The sequence below is a fragment of the Rhincodon typus genome, unplaced genomic scaffold (genome assembly GCF_021869965.1).
Source record: "Rhincodon typus isolate 14 unplaced genomic scaffold, sRhiTyp1.1 hic_rhity00001751, whole genome shotgun sequence".
NCBI lineage: Eukaryota > Metazoa > Chordata > Chondrichthyes > Orectolobiformes > Rhincodontidae > Rhincodon > Rhincodon typus.
In genome coordinates, this window is record NW_025967389.1 from 1,508 (window position 1) to 25,000 (window position 23,493).

At 40.2% G+C, this 23,493-nt stretch overlaps 1 protein-coding gene across 1 annotated transcript in view; it reads right to left on the minus strand.

Annotated features, from left to right (window-relative positions):
- Nucleotides 1–23,487, minus strand: part of LOC109918169 (sister chromatid cohesion protein PDS5 homolog A-like) — a gene marked incomplete at its 3' end in the record, with an annotated part of 24,882 nt that extends 1,395 nt beyond the window's left edge. Inside the window, exons 1-7 of the mRNA XM_048592762.1 lie at nucleotides 23,409–23,487; nucleotides 18,857–18,970; nucleotides 11,765–11,846; nucleotides 11,527–11,575; nucleotides 5,383–5,522; nucleotides 3,451–3,566; nucleotides 1,805–1,910 (exon numbers count right to left, since the gene is read on the minus strand). Of these exons, the coding sequence (XP_048448719.1) occupies nucleotides 1,805–1,910; nucleotides 3,451–3,566; nucleotides 5,383–5,522; nucleotides 11,527–11,575; nucleotides 11,765–11,846; nucleotides 18,857–18,906 (543 nt within the window). The remainder of the gene's footprint in view (nucleotides 1–1,804; nucleotides 1,911–3,450; nucleotides 3,567–5,382; nucleotides 5,523–11,526; nucleotides 11,576–11,764; nucleotides 11,847–18,856; nucleotides 18,971–23,408) is intronic.
- Between the last annotated feature and the right edge of the window lie 6 nt (nucleotides 23,488–23,493).

Below are 23,493 nucleotides of genomic sequence, written 5' to 3' on the forward strand. Positions count from 1 at the left end.
GGTGGTGGTGCGCGGATTCTCCACTGATGGGAGTCATACCTGGCACAAAGGATGATGATTGTAGCTGTTAGAGGTCTGTCATCTCAGTAACAGGGCATCATGGCATGTGTTTCTCAGAGTGGTGTCCTACGTCCAACCATCTTCAGCTGCTCATCAATTTCCATCATCATTAGGTCAGAAGTGGGGATATTCACTGATGATGGTACGATGTTCAGCATCATTCACAACTCCTCAAATACCGATGCTGTCCATGCCCACATGCAGCAACACCTGGACAGCTTCCAGGCTTGAGCTATATCATCATTTAAGTAACACTTTCTGTTTTTCATACTGAAGTGTACAACTTCATATTTAGTCATATTGTAGTACAGCTGCCACGTGACTGCCCATTCGCAACTTATCTACATCATCGTGAAGTCTCCTTGCAATCTCCTCAAAACTCAAGCACACTATGTGTCATAAGCAAACTTGGAAATGTAGCATTTGGTTTCTTCTTCCAAATTATTTTTATTATATGTTAAATAGCTGGGATCAAACTGTGAGCCTTGCAATACCCCCCTTGTCACTGCCTACCATCTGGAAAAAGACCCATTTATTCCCATTCAATTTTCTCTGTCAAACCAATTCCCAATCCACGCCTATATATTATGCACTTTATTTTTAATTCAATTGTGGGACCTGGCTGTCACTGGCTGGCTGGCCAGCATTTATTGTCTGTCCCTAGTTGCCCTTGAAATATATTACTGCTATCTCATGTGTTTCATTTTTGCTCACTAACCTGTTATATGGGATGTCATCAAAAGCCTTCATGAAATCTAAACAGAGCACTTCCACTGGTTTTCCCTCATCCATTCTACTGGTTACAGCCTCAAAAAACTCCAGTAGATTTGTTAAGCATTATGTGCCTTTCATAAACCATGGTTGCTCTGTCCAATCCATGCTCTCCAAGTGTTATCACATCTTTCCTAAAAGGCTCTAGCATTTTCCCCACTACTCGTGTTAGGCTAACTGGTCTACAATTTTGTTTTTTTCTCTCCCTTCTTTTTTAAATGGTGGGGATACAGTTGCACCCTCCAATTTGTAGGAACTGCTCCAGAGTCAATAGAATTTTGGAAGATGACCACAACGCATCCAATATTTCCAGAGATAACAAGGTGTAGAGCTGGATGAACACAGCAGGCCAGGGAGCATCAGAGGAGCAGGAAAGCTGATGTTTCGGGTCTGGACCCTTCTTTCTGAAGAAGAGTCCAGACCCGAAACCTCAGCTTTCCTGCTCGGCCTGCTGTCTCATCCAGCTCTACACCTTGTTATCTCAGATTCTCTAGCATCAGCAGCTCCCACTATCTCTGAATCAATATTTCCAGAGCTCTGGAATGTCAATTAGCATGCCATGATGATTTGTCAGCCTTTAATCTGGATAATTTCCCCCGCATTACTTTCTTACTAATACTGACTAGTTCCCTGGTGCACTGTCCATGGACCATTCCAATACTAATTTGCTAATCAATCAGTACCCCTTTCTTGTGCAGTATAAACTGTGATTCCATTGAAATTAGGTATTTTTGTATTGGTTCTGATGAGTGCAGGACAGCCTCGACACTGTGTCTCTTTTCTTCAGCATTTCTAAAGTGAAATTAGGTCTGTCTGCCAAATTATAGATATAAAATTACATTTATTATAAGGTCTTCACCCTTCTTGGAAGTCTTACATAAATCTAAGTACTGTAACTCAAAGCGCAAAAAGTAACATTTAAATGTAAATGGAGTCCAGAGCATTGCTTTCAGAAATTTTGACGTTTGCATACCTTAAGCAGCTCCAAGCCTGCTCTGATTGCAGAATCGGGGGTCACACCTTCCTCTTCATCATCTGCAGTCCCTTCTATGGATTTGTTCATTAGTTTCACTAAAGAGCTGCAGAAGGCACAAAACATTTATAGTTTCATACAGAAGGTTATTGGAATGAAGACAAGTGAATTTTAAAATGCTGCCAATTCTTCGAACTATGCAATTCAGGGGTGATCAATCAAAACTTTTCGTTCAAGAAATTCATTAACGGGACGTGAGCATCACTGAGCAGGCTACCACTTATTGCCCTCCTCTCGCTGCCCAGTTTCTATGTTTTCCTTCGACCTGTGTCAATGGATGATGTAATTGCAAATTGTTTTAGGTAACAGAGACTGATTTGGAGGTTATTAAGTATGATCCAGAGACCCATTCTATATCATAAGTTCAAAAGTGGGCAGACTAGTGGTAAATCTGGTATTTCAGAATCCTGAAAAATGAAAAATATTGCTTCAAATGTCATTTTGCAAATGTTTCAGGCAATTGCTGATAAGTCAGTCAAATTCTTTTGCAGTTAAACATGGCAGAAACACAATCATCTATGTCCTATTCCTTAAATATAAGTTGCAGAGAAGGAGTGCTTCATCAACCTAACAGTAGGAATTCTATAGGGGACAGTCAACTTCAACTTAGGTTTTCCTGTTTCCCAAAACACTGGATGATGATCATACCGAGAGCGTGACTAGTACTCTACCCAGATCCTAATGCCATAATGAAGGCAACCATCCATTATATAGCTAAGACAATCATTGGCAGTTACTTCAGAGAGCTTCATTTCACTTTATCGGGAGATCAGTCCAAGAATCTGGACTCAAAAGTACATTTACAGTATAGCAACAACCATTTCCCACGAGTAAATTAAAAAAAACTTAACACAAATGCAAAGCAACATGACTTAGTACTGATGCTCAAGGTGCAGTATAATTAGAACATGTAAACATTATACATTAAATCAATCTAACCTTGAAAATTTACAATTACAGAACCAGTGACACAGTGAACTTTCAATTGTTGCCACACTTGAACAGATGGGAAAAGTTAGCTAATCAATATATGTTAACATGTTAACAAGATGACATCTCTCACTGCCCTTCTTGCAATTCAAGAGTTTCTTCTGAAAAATATCATGTAGTTGCTGAAATTAAAATGCCACAGGACAAAGTTTTATTTCTGAATTGATTACTTCAGTTAATATTTTGTATAACTTTATTCAATTCTGTATTTGTGCTTTTTTCCTTCTGAACTAGCAATCCCATTTTGACTTCATTACTGTCATTCATTCTTGCAACAATAAGGAAATACACCAACAGACAGAAGGCAAAAAGAATGCAGTGATAAGAGATACAGGTGAAAAATGTCAGATTTGTAAAAGTCTCCAAGTATAACCGAAACTGATGAGACAAACAAATTTCAGTAATAGCATCCCAGAGGTGATTAAAAGTTACGAGGCATCCCTGATCTAGTGGTACAAAATCTATACATAATGTAGCACTTAATTACTTAATATTTTAGTGGCCTGACAATCCTTTTGTAGTACAAGTTATTAAAGTCGCACAATAAATATTCCAAGCATACACTTAGCATTAACATAGTCTGTAAAATACCTTACCTTATGGCTTCTGAATCAATGTGTACTGGTGCAATCCTCTCCAGTAGGAATTTCACCATTTCCAGGAAGGGATTCGTGGGCTGCTTTGGATTTGCTAGTTTACGTGTAATTTCTCTCTAATTAAAGAGAAAGTGTATTGTTTAATAATAACATATGGATGATTGCCGTTGATAAAGCTTGTCAAGCGGTATAATTTTTTAATTCATTATGGGATGCAGCACAGCATTTATTACCATCCAAATTAGCCTTTGAAAAGGTGAACCACCTTCTTCAAATGCTACAGTCATTGAGGTGCAGCCAAGCAAGTGCTGCTTCACACCACCACTGATGACCTATTACTTTACTGATGATTGAGGGCAGACCAATGAGGTAGCAATTACCAAGTTGAATTTGTGTACACAGGACATACCAGGGGAAGTGGTTACATTGTTGGGAAGATGTCTGTGTTGTACTAAATATCAATGCACATCAGCTGGTCATATAAGTAGTGTGTATGGTTATTTATAAATGTTTGAAACTACCATGACAGCATTTCACAAGAAAATTCTTAAGCCTTTTTGTTGAGATTGTTGTTTTTCATTTTTCATCATCCAGGTCAATTTGATGGTAAAATATGAATTTATCAGAACTAATGTGATTAGCTCATGGACAATTCTGGACTGAGCAAATCATTTCAAATCTAGTTTTGAGAATTTCAGCTTAGAATAGGAAGGTGTCAGGTGCTGAAATGGAAGGGTTTGCAGAATAAGAAACCATCGCTAAGACTAAACATCTAGCCACTGCTGCTTACAAAGGTGAACAAAAAGTTGCTGATTTTTGAGAGTTACTGATATAATTCATATGTTGAGAGTTGAACAAAGAATTCTTTCCAAATTTAGATTTTACTTAAAGGATCTTTACTTAAGTTCTATTTTCGTCAAGCACAATAGCATTCGATTTATTCTTAAGATGCCAATGATGTATCTTCTTTGACATGAACGTGGTAACTAATCATATTTGAACTTTCTGATCACCACGTCTGTGAAATCTCCATGACTTAGAAATAAAATCTTGAGGCTTGAAGAGAATCTAGTTTTTTGTTAATTATAAGCAAAACTACACCAAGCTTCTGACTCAAAGGTTTAACAAATCCAAACTTTGGCTAAGTATATCAAATCAACATTTTTGGGTGGGAGTGGTTGAAGACGAAGTACAGCACAGTGGAACGAGAGCACAGTGAGAGGTTACACATGGCCAGATTTTGCAATCAAAATAATGGTGCCTACTGACTATTACTGTTATTTATATCTAAACAGTTCAGCAACTTCAGGCTTAGGACAGATATGTGGATAAATCTGAATATCTAAATATTGAAGTTTGAGCTGTGCCATTCACAATTAGTCATACAAAAATGGTATTTCACAATCTGCATTGTGACATGTATTAAATTCAATTGTGTGTGGTAGGCATTAAACAAATACCGTGCAAGTACTTTAGATTCAGAGATCTGCAGCACAGAAAAAGGCCCTTCAGCCCATCAAGTTTGCACTAATCCATTCTAGACCCATTTTCCAGTACTTGGTCCATAGCCTTGCATCCTTTGGTATTGCAAGTTCACATCTAAATTCTTCTTAAATGTTATGAAGGTTTCTGGTCTTTACTATATTTTTAGGCAGTGAGTTTCAGATGACTACCAACTCTGGGTGGAACCATTTTTCTCATATCTTCTTTAAATTGTCTGTCTCTTACATTGAATTTATGGCACCTGGTCATTAACCCCTCTGTCAAGGGGATCTCTTCTTCTCTGCCCCGTCTACATCTCCCAAAATTTTATATATCTCAATCATGCACTCCTATTCTTTCCCTTATTTACTTAACTATTTTCTTATTAACATAGTATCTCAAAGCATTTAATAACCGGCCAAAGCCACATAAAATAATAATGCATCTTACCACACAGACTTCTGCTTGTTTACATGAACATGCTGGGCTAATCAGCAGCTCTAACTGAGCCCGCAGCCTTTCATCATCACCCAGGACCTGGTTGAACTTCTTCATGAAATCTTGTGCTTTTCCTGGATCAGGTAAATTTTCTGCTCATAGATGTAACAGATTTCAAAATTGTACATGATTAATGCTTACTGTATACAGTAATCAGAATTACTGTTCTTAAAGTGTATTATTGAACATTTCCAAAATCTAACTTAATTGTCATAACTCAATTGTCTGCACCAGTAAATTTCAAACTGGTAGTTTGCTTACCCTGAAATGAATTGTCTTAGCTGTTCCAATTATCTCTCACATAACACATAATGCTCAATACAGTTACATTAAGAGTGAGGCAGTCAGGAACAGGTATGCCTAGAACTAAATCCTACAGATGTCTTAAAGAGTGGCCAAATCTTCACTCTCAAGGTGGAAAATCCAAAATCTGCAACCCTTCTGCATTTGTTCAGAAGGATGACAAACAATCAAATCATTGGATTAGAGGTCAGAGGACAAGTCACAATACTGATGTCACCTTTATGAACTCAGAATTCTCTTACCAATCAAGAACATTTAAAGACAACTGAGTTGAACAACAGAATCTTGAGAAGTACAACAGTGGGAATTCAACAGTTGACTGTTGCACTGTTTCAGGCAATTGCAAAGAGACAATTCCCACTGGATTAAACACCAGATTACCTAATACCTAGAAATGCCTTACATGACAGCAGGTAAACCCTGCAATTCAAATCCTACCAAAGGAAAATTTTGGATCTTGCATGTTTCCAGATTTATAAGTACAGCCATTTGAAGGATGGCTTGCATTTTTGCAAACAATGTGAGAATGTGGCCTAATTAGGCAGCCACTTAAATGACAGGTCTTCTTGTAGCATTGACACATGGTTATCAGCCATATTTTTGCTGGTGCTAAAAAATCAATGGAGTTCAAAACCTAATATTTTCAAATGGTGAGCATTACAAGAGCTTAATGACACTTCTGATGTTAAACAGATTTCCAACTTCAAGGGTATACAAGGCATATGGCGACTGGTGCTTTGATTCTCAGAGTATCCCAATATGTTTTTGAGACAGGTGAAGTATTGATTACAATAACCATTTAAATGTAAAAACTGGGAAAGATGTGCATTCTTTTACTCAATATCAAAGGTTTTTTTTAAAAAAGATGTAGCTTGCTGAAATGGAGAGCCTATTCCTGATTCAAAGACATGATTTCACTTCAATTACATACTCAGCTAGTGGTGGCACTTGAGGAACTTTGACTTCAAGCTGATGAGCCTCAGCCTTTGCATTTGTCCAAAAGGTCGGAGGTTCTTGCAACTTGAGGGCAGGAGCTTCAGGCAGTTGTTCTGGGGGGCAGTGGGGACAAAAGGGAATGTAGTTGTGTTTGGGTACAGTAGTTCCATTCTGCAGTTGACATCATTAAAACTGAAAGCTCTGTTGCCTGTCTGGAGCTGAAGTTAGGGAAATCTCCTGAGGGATGGAAAGACCTTGGCATAGGACCCAGTTTTTTTGATCCGTAAAATTGATAGGGCCAAGAAAGAGATTCAGCTGAGTTGGTATGAGCAGCTACAGATTAAGCTGAAAAGGAGAACAAAGGTATTAATCCCTGGATTACTACCCAAGTCATGGGCAAACTGGAAGAGAGCAAATAATATTAGAGTTATAAGGTTTTAGAGTAGATTTGTAGCTTGGTTGGCTCACCGAGCTCGTTCATTGCTCTGCAGACGTTTCATTACCCTGCTGGGTAACATCATCAGTGCAGACCCCGATGAAGCGCTGTGGTGTTTTCCCGCCTGTTATTTAAACTCTGGTGCCCGTTGAGTTGGATTACCTCACTTCCGGTTTTCCCTTCACAATGGAGTGTATATGGGGCCTAACTCTATGTGGTCATTGATGGCTTTCTTCGTGGAGAGCCAGGCTTCTAGGAATTCCCATGCTTGTCTCTGCTTCGCCTGTCCCAGGATTCTGGTGTTGTCCCAGCTGAACTGGTGGTTTTCCTTTTCCTTAGAGTTAAATGTGTGGCTTCAAAGATTGATGTGGAAGACATGGGAAATATTCTTGGGACTGTGACACTAGTACTGAGAAAACGGGCAGCTGTACCATTGGGACAGCCTTCATCTGAACCATGCTTAGATCAGCATACTGGCAAATCATAACTAAGACTGTGAAAGCATTTTAAACTAAATTGTGGTGTGGGTAATTCAAGGGAGATCAGGAAAGTTAAAGAGGGAGGACAGAGTAATAGTACTGGGTGGGCAATGATAACCAGAGCACCATAAGGAGGGACAGTGTACAAACATAAGAATATACAGGGGGTTCTGCTATAACGTGTGTTCTGACAACACAATTTGGCTATAACGCAATTGACGAATGGGGGAACGCTATTTCCAAAACACGAACTTGCACTGGCCATAACGGATTCCATTGAGTACGCATCTTGCTGTCAGGAGCCCTTTACTAATGATATCTACAGTGTACTTTTACAATGCTGTGATTCTGACAGTCCTAGAGAAATTCTCCCTGTCGGCTTTTATTAAAACTGATAAGTGACCTGCTGGCTTCTAACTTATCAGGAAAAATAGGGTGTAGGGGAGAGTGAAAAACAATATATCTAACTTACCTTGAAAGGAAACACTGAGGCACAGGACTTGGGTACAACAGGAGGCTCCAGCATCCTATTTAAGTAATTAGTAAGATCATGGTTGACTTATGCTTCAACCTGATTTTCCCATCTTTGCTCCATATCCCTCGATACCCTTGTGGTGTGGTGATAAGATTGCTGAAGGAGTCTGAGTCGCTATGGCAATGTGCACATATGTATATGCTACAGTTTGGAACTATGGATAGTGGTGGTAGAGTCTCCAATTTTTTTTTAGTCACATGGCTGACCAGAAATTCTCCCAATCTTACAGTCTGCTATTGGCAGTGTTGGAAGAAGTTGCCAATTGATACTTTTTTTCTTTTTTGACAATTTTTTTTAGTCACATTGTGAACGAAAAGGAGCTGCAAAGCTGCTGTCACAGTCAGACCGACAGCTGTTGACAGTTGTGCTATCCTTTGTGTTACGCTTTTTTCAGTGCTCTGCCCTTAACCCTGCTTTTCCCAGAGGCCTCGTTATTTCTGTAGCACAATTTTCTATAACACAATGTTGCGTTGGAACGCAACTATTGCGCTACAGCACAACCCCCTGTACTGCAAATGAGATCAAGGTAGGAAAAAAATGTTAAAAAACAAGAATTGAAGGATCGTTATATGAAAGCTTGTAGCATTCGCAATAAGATGGCTGATTTGATAGTACAAATAGAAATAAATCAATACAATATGACTGCCATTACAATTATATGGTTACATGCGACCACAGATGGGATCCAAATATGCCAGGATATCTGACATTTCAGAAGAACAAAAAGGAAAGGAAAGGAAATGGGGTAGAGATCTGTTAATCAAGAAAGATATCAATACAGTCGTGAGAAATGATGTTGATTTGAAAGATCAAAGTTGGAATCAGTTTGGGTGGATGTAAGAAATGCGAAGGGGAAAAATGTCACTGTTGGGAGTAGTTTATGACCTCCCTAAGAGTCGCTAAACTGTAGTACAAAGTCTGAATCAAGAAATAATGGGGCTCGTAAGAAAGGTGCTACAATAATTATGGGCAATGGTAATCTGTATGTACATTGGAAGAATCAAATTGGCAAAGGTAGCCTTACGAGGAGTTCACACCTGAGACAGTTTCTTGGAACAATTTGTTCTGGAACTAACCGGGGAACAGGCCTGGTAATGAGTAATGAGACAGAATTAAGATATTACCTCATCGTAAGGATTCTCAAGAAAAATGACATTATACAACTTCACATTCGGATTTAAGGGGGGGAATTTAGGTTTGAAACTGGCATCTTCAAGTTAAATAAATGCAATTACAAGAGTATGATGACAGAATTAAAGTGGACTGGGAAAATAATTTAAAAGGTAATATGATAGCTAAGAAATAGCAGACCTTTAAGGTAATACTTTATAACTCCTATACTTAATTTTCTACATATGCTTCTACGATATAAGAGTTCATGGCACTGTGGGCAGTGCTGAAGGACTTGTTACCTAACAGGAAACAGTCAGGATAAAAGGACAATTTTCAGGTTGACAAACTATATGAATGGAGTGTCACAGAGATCAGTGCTGAGGACTTAATTATTTATGATTAGGTTGAAAGAGCCAACTGTATTACAGCAAAATTTGCTGATGATACAAAAATGGGTAGGAACTTAAGTTGTGAGGTGGATACAGGAGTCTGCAAAGGGATATAGACAGATTAAGAGAGTGGGTAAAGATTTGGCAAATGGAGTACAACTGAGGTTGTCTTATTTGATAGCCAAAACAGAAAAACAAAAGCAGAACATGATTTAAACGGAGAAAGACTACAGGATAGTGGAGTATATAGGGCTCTGGGTGTACCTGTACATAAATCAGAGCAAGTTATTAGAAAGGCAATGTTGACCTTCATTAAAATTGGGATGGTATAATAATAGTGAAGTCTTGCTACAACTTCACTGGACATCAACTAAGGCACTGTGCTTAGTTTTGATTCCTTTCCTTCTCGGGTGGGGATATACTTGCTTTGGAAGTGTTTCAAAGAAGGCTCACTTGGCTGATTCTGGGGATGAAGGATTACTTAATAAGGCAGGTTTCAGCAGGTTGGACCTATACTGAGTGGAATTTAGAAGACTGAGAGCTGAAATCATGTGAGAGTAGAGGTTGACAAAATGCTTCCTCTTGTATGGGAATCTAGAACAAGTGGCAAAGGTTACTGTTGCAACAGTGATATGAAGGAATGTCCTTTCTCAGAATCTAAGGTTGCAGGGCATAGAAGGCAATAGTGAGCTCAGCTTTGATCTTAGTGATTACCAGAGCAGTTTCAACAGGCTAAATAACCTAGTTTTGCTCCTATTTCTTAGAACTTAAGCGCTTCGGAACAATAAACGAAAATAAATACTTCCATGTCACAAGCAGAAAAGTCTAACAAAATATACGATAATGGCTTTTTAAAGAAAATTATGAACAAGAGAGGGAAGGAACTAAGTCTACTGGTCACTGGGATAGCAATTCAAAGCCTTAACTTTTGACTGTCTAAAGAGCAAAGGGAGAGCTTAAGAGAAATACCTTCATGTGCAAAGGTTATTAGGCTAGAAAGTGTGAAGGAAGCAAAGGGAGGTGGATGAATAGTGGAAATAGAAAGGGCCAACAAAGTAGAAAAATTAGGTAATGGAGATTTCTGGTATGGTTGAATGGCTTCTGTGTTGTAAGTTTTTCCAATTCTATTATCATAATGATTGAATTATTTAAATTGTGTTTATTGCTGATGAGAGTTGAACTAAGATTGTGTATGAATTGAATCACTGACCTATGCGGGAGCTTAAACAATTTGCTTTTAACCAATTGTATTCATGGTGTTCCTACAATATTCGTTAGAAATGCTAGTTCTTGGTCATCCCTTAATTCAATTATAACAATTGAATAGAAAAACACCAAAAATATTAAGACTTCATACAAGATCAAAAGGAAAAGACATTAAACTACAATCACAAAGGTAAGGGGCAATTTGGAGGTGCCGTGTTTTAAGCCCACAACTTGTGTGCAAACCACGCACCTTACCACTGAAATAGATCAACAAAGCTTCAGCACCATGTGTGAAGAAAAGCCAAGAGCTTTCATGGAAATCTAGAAACAAATTAGTCAAAAACTGACGAATACTGCGATATCTTCAAAACTTTACTTTTTATTTGCTTTGTCTTAATTGGAAGAAAGATGGAAAGGTAAAGAAACCATTGACAATATTTTGACAGGCACAAACACATCAGATTCCAAAACTGAGGGAAATTGAATATGTGAATAATCCTATCAAGAGAATCACATCTGCAAATAGGAAGCAAAGTAATCTTGGAAATTTAACGTAAATAAGCATGTCATACAATTAAATGGTATGGAGTCAAATGAAAAACAACCAATTTCTACAAAGAACAGGAAAGCTCTTTCAGAATAAATTTCAACTGCCACACCTTGATCCCCCAAGAAAATTACAAAAAAAAATGTACTTACTTGCTATAGCCATTAGCTTGGCAAACATTGCAGTATTGTTTGCTTCTGACTGAAAAAAGAGAAACAGAGTCTTTTTTGGAAGAGACGGTGATCACTTTTTAAGTTTTGTTATGCATATGTACTTTAAAAAAATCAAAATATATTCCAGAACAATAGGTAAAATTCCAGAACTGAATTTATTCAGTTTTTGATCAAAATGATATGCTCATCAAACTATTATAATGCAAGTAAAACTTACAGCAGGCTGTTTGTGCAGGTCTAATAACTCGCGGACATGACTCCGTAACATGTTCTGGCACTTCCACATTTCATTCAATGCTCTGCGGGAGAAACCAAGATTTGTAATTGCAAATAGTTATGTGGCATTCTAGGCCCTTAAGAAAACTGCTGTGAGCCTGAAGTCACAAAGCATAGAATGGACATAGATAGCGCAATCCTCTGGATTCCATTTGCAGTTCCCATGCTAGCATAATCAGGTTGCTGTATGATGCGGCAACCATGGATTGACTCATTAGTCATAAAACAAACCAATTTGTTTCAGAGGTGCCCTTAACCAGAAATTTTCCCTGAAGAGAGTGAACAGTTAGGCAAACAATATGCTTATTATTAATAAATATGACTGCAATAATGCTCTAAAAGCAGAAAAATAAGTTTTTGATGGCAGAAATATGTCTGACAATGTGATAGATGAAGAGACATAAATTGCTTTGCAAGAAACAAATTAAGCTAAAGCCCTTTTGACTAAATGATACCTCTTTTCAATAGTGGAGATTAATGTAAACAATTATGTCAAGCTAAATACTGGATAAGTTTAAACTCAAGATCTCTTTACTACATATTCACATATTCATTACTGGAGTTATCTTATAATATTGAAAGACTTCAATCACAAACAGCTAGGAAAACACAGATTACAAAACAACCTCAAATGGAACTGGGTGAGCAAGAGCAGTCACAGCAAGTCTAAGGTGAAACACTCCGATAAAATAAACTCAGTTCATATAGAAGTGGTCCTATGCTGTGGAGTGAACAGATTCGTGGGTATAACTTTGTTTCTTTTATAAATTTGCTTTTTGTCATTGATTAAATTTACCTAACAGTACTTTAAAACAGTACTTTAAAACTATAAAACAGTGTTTTATATTGAAAGACATAATTCCCAAAATTTTTAGTGAACTTATTGCTATCTCTGTCTTTCAGGTGAGATCAGTTTCTTATAGTCACATTTGTCAGCATCTTTGTCTTGTAGCATAAGTGCTTTAGATTTTGAATTTGATGTGTTTTTTTTGGTTGGGACCAACAGATTGAGGACCATGGTAGCCTATTTAGTGAACTCCTCGAATATTGAAGCAATCCGTGTCTAAAATGCCACAAGGCCTGAGCAATATCTGGGTTTGGGCTGACAAGTGGCAAGAAATATTCATATCACACATGGGGCCAGGCAATAACCATATCCAACTGGAGAATCTAACCATCACCCTTAATATTCCATGACCATTACTGAATCCTCTCCATTCTCAACATTCTGGGGGTTATCACTGACCTGAAATTGAACAGGACTAAATATATAAATACTACGGTTATAAAACCAGGTTAGATGGTACGATTCAGACTTACTAACCTCTGGAGTCCCCAAAGCCTGTCCACTAGCTACAACGCACAAGTCAGGAGTGTGACGGAATACTCTCCGCTTGCCTGGATGAGTTCAGCTCCAACAACAATGAAGAAGCTTAGCACGATTCAGGACAAAGCAGCTGGCTTAACTGGCATCACATCCACAAATATTCACTCCCTCCTCCACAATTATCAATGTTCAGTGGAGGCAGTGTGTACCATTTACAAGACATACTTAATTCAACAAGGCTCTTGAGACACTTCCTTCCAAAACCACGACCACTTCCATCTGGAAGAATAAGGGCAGCAGATACTTAGGAACACAACAACCTGCAGGTTCTCCTCCAAGTCACTCACCATCCTGATTTGGAAATACATCGCCCTCCCTTGAGCATTGTTGGGTCAAAATCTGGGAACTCGTCTCCAAATGCATTATGGGTGTAGCTGCATAAAATGGGTTGCAGTGCATCAAGATGGTAGCTTATCATCAAGTTCTCAAGGGCAAATAGGGATGGGCAATAAATGTAGCCCAAGCCAGCAACAGCCGCATCCCAGGAGTTAATGATAAAAATCCTGTTTACGCCAGAATTCCAGGATACTTCGTTAGTTCAAAAAAAGACCCGAGTTGCTTGAACTGAAATCAAAAATTTCAAAACTTGGAGGGGCTGGAGCCATTGTAGTGCATCTGAAAATCATGAACATGGGTTTCATGAAATAGTCACCCCACTTCCACAGAAGATGTTGATAGTGAGGGAATGAGTGACTACCAGACAGTGTAAGCAGAAGACACAGATGCTGCTGCAAACTCCCAAGCCACTGGCATTTGCTAACTAGTTTCAGTTTTGAATAAGGGGGATTGCTACAGGTTCTTGGAGGAACCTTGCAAAAATAAAAGCCTCAGCACTATGAGGGGTTTGAAAGCATATGCGGAAAAGACTAAAAATCAGCTGTCCATACAAGAACTGGCCTGCATGTGACTCCAGACCCAAAGTAAGGTGGTTGACTCTTACCTGCCCTCCGTAGTGGTGGTAGAAAACCATTCAGTTCAAGAGTGAGTGGTGTTGTGAAACAATTGATAGCCTTGTCACCAACAGCCAAGTTCCATGAAAGAATAAAAAGTCAGGTTTTAACGAGTGTTAGGAAGTGGAAAAGGTGAGTAGAAAAGCAGAGAAGTTTTGAGAAAAAATTATAGTTAGACCCCTTGCAGCTGAAGGTACAGTCATCAATGGTACAGCATTTAAAATTGGAAATGCTCCAGAAGCTAAACTTACAGACTGCAGATACCTCAGTGTTGTAAAGCTGGTGGAGACAACAGAGATAAAGAAAGGCAAGATTATATGAACAATGAATTATGAGTAGACCATTCAGCCCCTTTGAGCCTGATCTAGTGATGGCGATATTCAAGAACAGGGAGGAGTATATTAAAATGTAGCTAATATTTAACCAGAAGCCAGTGAAGGTGAGTGATCACGGGTGCTATGAATGGGACTCTAGTCAAGATAGAAAACAAGCAGCAAAGTTTTGGATTGTACCAAATTTACAAAGGGCAGAACTTGTGAGGTCAGCCAGATGCACATAGAAGTACTGAAGTCTAGAGGCAACAAAGGAATGGCTGAGACTTTCAGCATCAGCTAAACTGAGGCTCAATTAAAAGGGACCTGGTGCAGGTAGATTGAAAAAGGTAATTGCAAGACAGTGCAGCAAAATGGAGCACTGGCAGCTGTTCAGAATTAATCTTAATACAAAGTAGGCATCCTCTTCTGAAGGAAAAAGGTTGATTGAAAGCTATTGTGCCTTGTATCACAAAGTAAATCAAAAGTAAAAACGCTTGTAAAAATACCAGCAGCAAGATTTAGCTGAAAGATTGAGATGTTATAAGTGGGAATTTTAAAAGTTAAACAGGATGCAGAAAAGCCAGGAAAAAGAAATAGCAGGAAACAATAAACTGAACTTGTTATAAGAGAAGTAGTACATAAAAGGGTTAACTGACAACACGAGATAAACTTCATCCATGAGAACAGAAATAACTGCACCTTGAAGGATCTAACCAGTTATTTCAGTATTGCAGTGCTCCATTGTATTGGGTCTTTTTCTCTAAGTTGTGTCCTGAAACATTTCAGCAGCAGGAATGTGTACTTGTTCCCAAATACAGTCTGAGGTCTCACAGAAGACTTTTATACATCTCAGATGTTATGTATGTTAGCGATTAAGTACTAGGCAACAAACCTATTCGGTTTATCAAGACTTTATTCCCTAGTTGGTATCATTAACGCATACTAACATCAATGCGGAGGACTGGTAGCAGTAAGTCCATCCAAGGCCTCCCAGATCATTTCAGAAGATAGAGTCAGAGTCATACAGTGCAGAAAGTGACCTTCCGATCCATTTCATCCATGCTGACCAGATAACCTAAAGTGACCTAGCCCTATTTGCCAGCATTTGACCCTTCCTATTCTTGTACTCATCCAGATTCCTCTTAAATATTGTAATTGCACCCAACTCCACCACCACCTCCGGCAGTTCATTCCACATACACACCATCCTCTGCATGAAAAAGTTGTCTCTCAGCTCCCTTTGAAATCTTTCCCTTCTCACCTTAAACATATGCCCTCTAGGTGTGGTTTCCCCTACCCTGGAAAAGACCTTGGCTATTCACCCTATCCATGCCCCTCATGATTTTATAAACCTAAAGGACGTAGCTGCTAGACTGGGTCTGCAGCAGGTGGTGAGAGAATCAACAAGAAGGAAAAACATACTTGATTTCATCCTTACCAATCTGCCGGCTGCAAATGCATCTGTCCATGACAGTACTGGCAAGTGCTACCACTGCACTGTCCTTGTGGAGACAAAGTCCCATCTTCACATTTAGAATAACCTCCATCGTGTTGTGTGGCACTATCACCGTGCTAAATAGGACAGACTTCGAACAGATCTAGCAACTCAAGACCGGGCATCCATGAGTCACTGTATGCCACCATTTGTTGGGGAATTGTACTCCAGCACAACCTGTAACCTCGTGGCTCAACATATCTCCCACTCAACTACTACCATCAAGCCAGGGGATCAACCCTGATTCAATGGAGAGTGCAGGAGGGCATGCCAGGAGCGGCACCAGGCATACCTGAAGATGGAGTGTCAACCTGGTGAAGCCACCAAACAGGACTACTTGTATGCCAAACAGCATAAGCAGCAAGTGATTGACAGAGCGAAGCGATCCCACAACAAACGCATGTCCTCCGCATCCAGTCGTCAACTCACTGGAGAAGGCGGCTCTACAAATAGCCCCATCCTCAATGGTGGAAGAGGCCAGCACGTAGGTACAAAGGCAAGGCTGAAGCTTTTGCAACAATCTTCAGCCAGAAGTGCCACGTGGATGATCCATCTTGACCTCTTCTGGTGGTCCCTAGCATTACAGATACCAGTCTTCAGACAATATGATTCACTCCATGTGATATCAAGAAATGGTTGGAGATACTGCATACTGCAAAGGCTACGGGCCCTGACAATATTCCGGCAATAGTACTGAAGACTTGTGCTCTGGAACTTGCCAGAAAAGCTGTTCAAGTTGTTACAACACTGGTATTTACCCGACAGTGAGGAAAATTACACAAGTACGTCCTGCACACAAAAAAAAGGGCAAATCCAAACCAGCCAACTGCCGTCCCATCAGTCTACTCTCGATTGTCAGTAAAGTGATGGAAGGTGTCATCAACAGTGCTATCAAGTAGCACTGGCTCAGCAATAACCTGCTCAGTGACGCCCAATTGGGGCTTCACCAGGACCACTCAGCTCCGGACCTCATTACTACTTTGGCTGAAACACAAACAAAAGGGCTGAATTCCAGAGATGAAGTGAGAGTGACAGCCCTTGACATCAGGGCTGCATTTGACTGAGTGTGGCATCAAGGAACCCTGGCAAAACTGGAATCAATGGCTATTAGGGAAAGAACTCTCCAGTGTTTGGAGTCATACCTGCAAAGGAAGGTGATCGTGGTTGTTGGAGGTCAGTTACCTACAAGACATCTCTACAGGAGTTTCTCAGGGTAGTGTTCTGGGCCCAATCATTTCATCTGCTTCAATGACCTTCCCTCCATCGTTAAGGTCAGAAATGGGAACGTTCGTTGATGACTGCACAATGTGCAGCATCATTCACAACTCCTTTAATACTGAAGCAGTCCATGTTCAAATGAAACAATTTCTAGTCAATATCCAGGCTTGGGCTGACGAGTGGCAAGTAACAATCATGCCACACAAATGCTAGGCTATGACCATCATCAATAAGAGACAATCTAACCAGCAATCCTTGACAACGTTGTTACCATCAGTGAATCCAAACTATCAACATCCTGGGGCTTATCATCAGCAGAACCTCAACTGGACTCACCACATAAACAACAGTGGCTGCAAGAGCAGGTCAGAGCCTAGGAATACAGCAGTAGGTAACTTACTCCCTGATTCCCCAAAGCCTGTCCACCATATATAAGGCAAAAGTCAGGAGTGTGATGGAATACTCTCCACTTGCCTGGATGAGTGCAGCCCCACCAGCACTCAAGAAGCTTGACACCATCTAGGACAAAGCAGCCCACTTGATTGACACAATATCCACAAGCATCCACTCCTTCCACAAGTGATGCTCAATAGCAGCAGTCCACACTACATACAAGACGCACTGCAGAAATTCAAGGAAGACCCTCAGACAGCATCTTCAAAACCCATGACCACTTCCATCTAGAAGGTCAAGGGCAACAGCTATATGGGAACACACACCTGCAAGTTCCCCTCCAAGCCACTCATCATCTGGATTTGCGAATATATCGCCATTTTTCATGTTCGCTGGGTCAAAATTCTGGAATTCCCTCACTAAGGGCATTATGGGTCAATTCACAGCAGGTGGAATTCAGCGGTTCAAAAAAGCAGCTGACAACCACCTTTTCAAGGGCAACTAGGGATAGGCAATAAACGCTGGCCAGCCAGTGATGCCCACATCTCACAATGAATAAATTACGAAAAATCTTTATTAGGGCACCCTCAGCTTCAAAATACAAGAGAAAACACAAAATATGTTAAACATTAGTGGTAAACCAGAAGATTGGGAAAATTTTAAAAATCAAAAGACAACTAAAAATATTATCAATAAAATAAACTATAACGGAAAATTAGCAAGCAGTATAATAAAAAAAAATTGTCAGACCTTCTTTAAATACACGAGAGAGAGAGAGGCCAAAGTGAACAAAGGCCCTTGGAATGAGGCTGGACAAATAATAAATGGGGAATCAGGAAATGGCAGAATTGAATAAATGCTTTGTATCAGTCTTCATGGAAGAGGACAGTAATAGTAGTCATCGAATACGGTAGCAGTAACCAAATGGGGGGCTGATAAACTTGATACCACAGTTCCTGAGTGGGAAGAGTGATAAACCAGGTAACTGCAGATCAGTGAATCTAATATCAATGGTGAGAAAATTATCAGAAATTATTATCAGGAACAACAGACCTTTTATTGGAAACACAAGGTTAGCCAAGGAGCATCAGTATGGATTTATTAAAGGAAAATACTGTCTCAACTACCTTGATTGAATTCCTTGACGAGTTATTGGAGAAGGTTCAAAGTAGTGCAGTAGCTATATGGACTTCAGGAAGGGCAATGCAACAAAATGCCACACAAATAATGTTCGTCATTCTGTTGAACATAAAATTTAACTTGAAATAGCACTCACTTTACTGCATTTGGGTCCAAGGAAGCATAAAGGTAATACAGACACTTCATTCTTTCCTCTGTCTCCAGATTATGTGGAACAAGGTACTGAGCGAAGATTTTTTCCACCAATAATCTAATTTAGGAAAACATGAAGCATGAGATAAAAAGTTGGTTAATGTTAGACATACATACTGGTTGGATATATAAATTTACATAATACTAAAATACTCCATGACTCCAGCCCCAAACAAGTCCTCTGAACTGGATTGTCTCCCAACATATGCAACTCCCAAGAGGAGGGAAGATGGCAGCGTACCGGTAACGTCACTAGCTGGAAATCCATTGGCCCAGGTTAATTTTCCAGGGATGTGGGTGAGAATCCCACCACGATAGGTACTGAAGTTTAGATTCAATAAAATCTGAAATTAAGAGCTAGTCTAACGGTGAATGTGAAGCTATTGTCAATTGCCATAAAAACATACCTAGTTCATTCATGTCCTTCAGGGAAGGAAATCTGCCATCCTTGTTGCATCTGGCATCCATGTGACTCCAGAACTACAGCAAAGTGGTTGGACATAACTGTTCTGGCCTAGATAAACACTCATTTCAAGGACAATTAGGGATGGGCAACAAATGTTGGATATCCATGCGAGAACAAAAATACTCAGCTCTACCATTGCCTATTGCACTCAAGACCAGAGCACACCTACACCAATTATTAAATGAGAACTCCCTTCTCCAGGCTCACAGTCAGCATCAGCATCCACCTGGTGGTTCCTTACTGCAGAACCACTGGAAGATGACTTCCTTGTCAAGTAAAGTGGAATTTCCAGCTTAAGACTATATACGTTTAAAAGCGAGTATGTTGAGAAAGAATGTATTGCATGCTATAATAATGAACACTATCAATTGTTCAATTTCAATCTGTGATTGAACTCTGAGGTGTGACAAAGTGGGTAATAAATACTGCTTAAAAGCTTTCAGCTTTGTACATATGCAACGGAAACACATTCGCCGTATCCTCAGCTATCTCTGAGTGGAAAATCTGGCTTGGAAGCTTAAGTAAATATCAAATCTCCCAAGCTGTTCACAGTGTGCCAGGCATTTAATGACAGAAGTAAAATATCAGGCAGCATCATGGAGGCCACCACTGAACAGCACTGAGGTGATTTTAGAATTCTGGAGCACCTGAAAGTGGCCTTTTCAAAGATAAGGTCTTCTGATAGTGTTTTCAGGAAGAGCTGGATAGAAAGCTTCTACTGCTCCATGCATCTGGGAAGCTTCACCACAGAATTCTAGATCTCAGATTTTACAGAACTTCTGGCTGACTAAACAGCACTGAAGATCCATAAATAGATTACCATTAAAGGAGTTTCAAAGTAAGTTTTAATTGCCAAATTTAAAGATCTCTATTTCAGATGATGTTTTTATACTTTTAATAGAAAATAAAAGCGCAAGAACTGGATAAATTCAGAGAAAAATTTAAAAAGCATACTTTGAACAATGCTAAATCTCAAGAAAATATGAGAGTCAAATGGCAAACAACAAATAATTATGCGACATGCAGGTAACACAGTTACAGGTACAAATGTTCTGGCAATTGAAAAAAAGTGCAATGAAAACTTTCACACATACTTTCTGAGCAGAATCTCTCGTTATCAAGCTTCATAGCTCGAAATAACTTAGCTCAAACTACCTCCATTGAAAGACATTAGATAAGGTGGTACTTAAATAGTAACTACATAAGAACTCATGATTTGTTTTATTCATTCACGGGGTGTGGATGTGGCTGGCTAGGCTACCATTTATTATGCATTAATTGCCCAAAGAGCGGTTAAGAGTCAACCACATTGTTGTGGATTTGGACTCACATGTAGGCCAGACAAGGTCAGTAGATTTCCTTCACATTAGTGAACCAGATGGGTTTTTCCAACAATCAACAACAGTTTCATAGTCATCATTCATCTCTTAATCCCAGACTTTTTTTTTATTGAATTCAAATTTCACCATCTGCCCATGGGTCCTGGGTCCCAATAACACTTCCTAGGTCTCTGGATTAATAGCCCAACAATAATGCCACTAAGTCATCACCTCCCTCCTAATAGGATGATATATTACCATGGGGGTCAAATTATTTTCTTGAAAAGCATTCATTCATTCTTAAGACACCAGTGTACTTAGATTAGCATGAGACAACAGGCATAAATTAGCAAAAGATTTTCTTTTCCCCATTACAACAAACACGTACTTTGGCTATCATTCTAAATATTCTTTCCAAGACTGGAGTGGTCACAGCGAATGTGTTTCCATTGCATATGTACAAAGCCGAAAGCTTTTAAGCAGTATTTATTACCCACTTTGCCACACCTCAAATTTCAATCACAGATTGAAATTGAACAATTGATAGTGTTCATTATTATAGCATGCAATACATTCTTTCTCAACATAGTCACTCTTAAACATATATAGTTTTAAGCTGGAAATTCCACATTACTTGACAAGGAAGTCCTCTACTTCTGTGATTTCAAGATTTCTTGGCTCCCAGTTTCCCCCAGACCATTGGAAAAAGATTACCAAGCGCTGGCAAAAGGCTGCATCCGATGCCAGTTCCAGATGTGGGGGAAGGGCCACCGTCTCAAAAAGCAGGAGGCTGAGGAGCCAGTGACCTTCAGTTTCCTAATCTGAACACTCACTGCTCTATCAGTCACAGGGTGGTTTGCTCCCATGTTTACTGCTGATCCCTGCAAGACAGCCCCTCCTTGAAACCTCACCACCTGGGCTCTTGAACCTCACCAACCCCCACGCCTTCATTCAGATCCCTAATCGAGGCTTGCACAGACTGCACAGCAAGGTGACATGGCCCTTAGTTGCAACAGCAGCCACAGTTCTCAGCTGATGCTGCTGGGGCTACAGAGATACTGATCATCTGATTGATCTGGAACAAAAAGAGGCAATAGTCTCACTTTAAAACAATGAACATTGTTCTCAGCATTAAATTTCCAAAGGGCAGCTATCACGATTGTGGGCAGTCCTCCATATTCATTTTACAGTCAACGGTGCAGGGGATTAAGTGTCCTGTAAAATCCAGCTCAATAAATATCTTGGGATATGTGGCACATCAAGGCACTACATAAACATCCCCCCCTTCAGTGGTCGAAAATGCTCTTGACCGCATCTCTTGCATTTCCTGCACCTCTGCCCTCACACTCCCTCCCTGCCAAAACAAAAAAACAATCCACCTTGTCCTCACCTATCATCCCACAAACCTCCAGAATCAACATATCATTCTCCGCCACTTCCACCACCTGCAATCCCCACCCCTACCCCTATGTGCCTTCCGTAGGGACTGCTCTCTCCGTGACTCCCTCGTCTGCTCCACACTCCCCACTAGCCTCACCACTCCTGGCACCTTTCCCTGCAACCGCAGGAAGTGCTACACCTGCCCCTACACCTCCCCCCTCACCTCCATCCAAGGGCCCAAAAAAAAACCATCCACATCAGACAGATGTTCACCTGCACATCTGCTAATGTGGTCTATTGCATCCGCTGCTCCCAATGTGGCCTCCTCTACATCGGGGAGGCCAAGCGGAGGCTCGGAGAATGCTTTGTAGAGCGCCTGCGCCTGGTTCATGACAAACAACAACTTCCAGTCACTTTCAACTCCCCCTCCCAGGACGTCATGTCCATCCTGGGCCTCCTCCAGTATCACAACGGCGCCACCTGGAAACTAGAGGAGCAGCACCTCATATTCCGCCTTGGAAGGCCACAACCCAGTGGTCACAATATGGACTTTACTAGCTTCAAAATCTCTCCATCCCTGGCCTCCCCTTCCCCCTCCCAAGACCAACCCTACCTCTCAACCCCGCCTCCTTGACCTGTCCGTCTTCTCTCCCACCTATCCGCTCCTCCCACTTCACTGACCAATCCCCACCACTGCCTACCTGCACTCACCTATCACCATCCCACCTACCTTCCCCAGCCCCACCCCTCCTCTCTCTATTTATTTCAGGGCTCCCTTCCCCTCCCCCATTTCTGAAGAAGGGTTCCGACCGAAACGTCAGCTTTCCTGGTCCTCTGATGCTGCCTGGCCTGCTGTGTTCCTCCAGCTCCACGCTGTATTATCTACTACATAAACATAATTTTTTGCTACCCAAGGGGAGATGGGTCGGGAACTCAATGTAGCATTGACTAACGGTAACAAAAGCCTGAAAAAATGAAGAGCAAGTCTAGTGAAATATGTAAACAATATACACAAATAATTGTACGTGAATGAAGCTGCTTCTTAAACAAATAAACCTGAAAAAGGTCAGCTTGTACAAAATAAAGTAATTATTTGTTAAGCAACCCAAAAGAGACCAAGTTCTAAGGCTACGGCCCACCCGCAGAAGTGCAAAACTAAGGAATGTCAACTACACAGATATGTACAACAATTCAAGTCTTTTTTCAAATTCAGAAGAAAGAACAGTTACAATATTGTGAATAATAATTTCTTCTAAACACATTTGAAAACCATCCATGATCTCATACATTGTATACAGTTATTTTGCAATTTAAAATGCAACTCAACCTACTTGTCATCAATGCTGTTCTGGTAATAGATATGCAGGAGTTTGTCCTTGATCCAGTTTACTTTTTGAGCAGCCTCTTTCCCAGCTT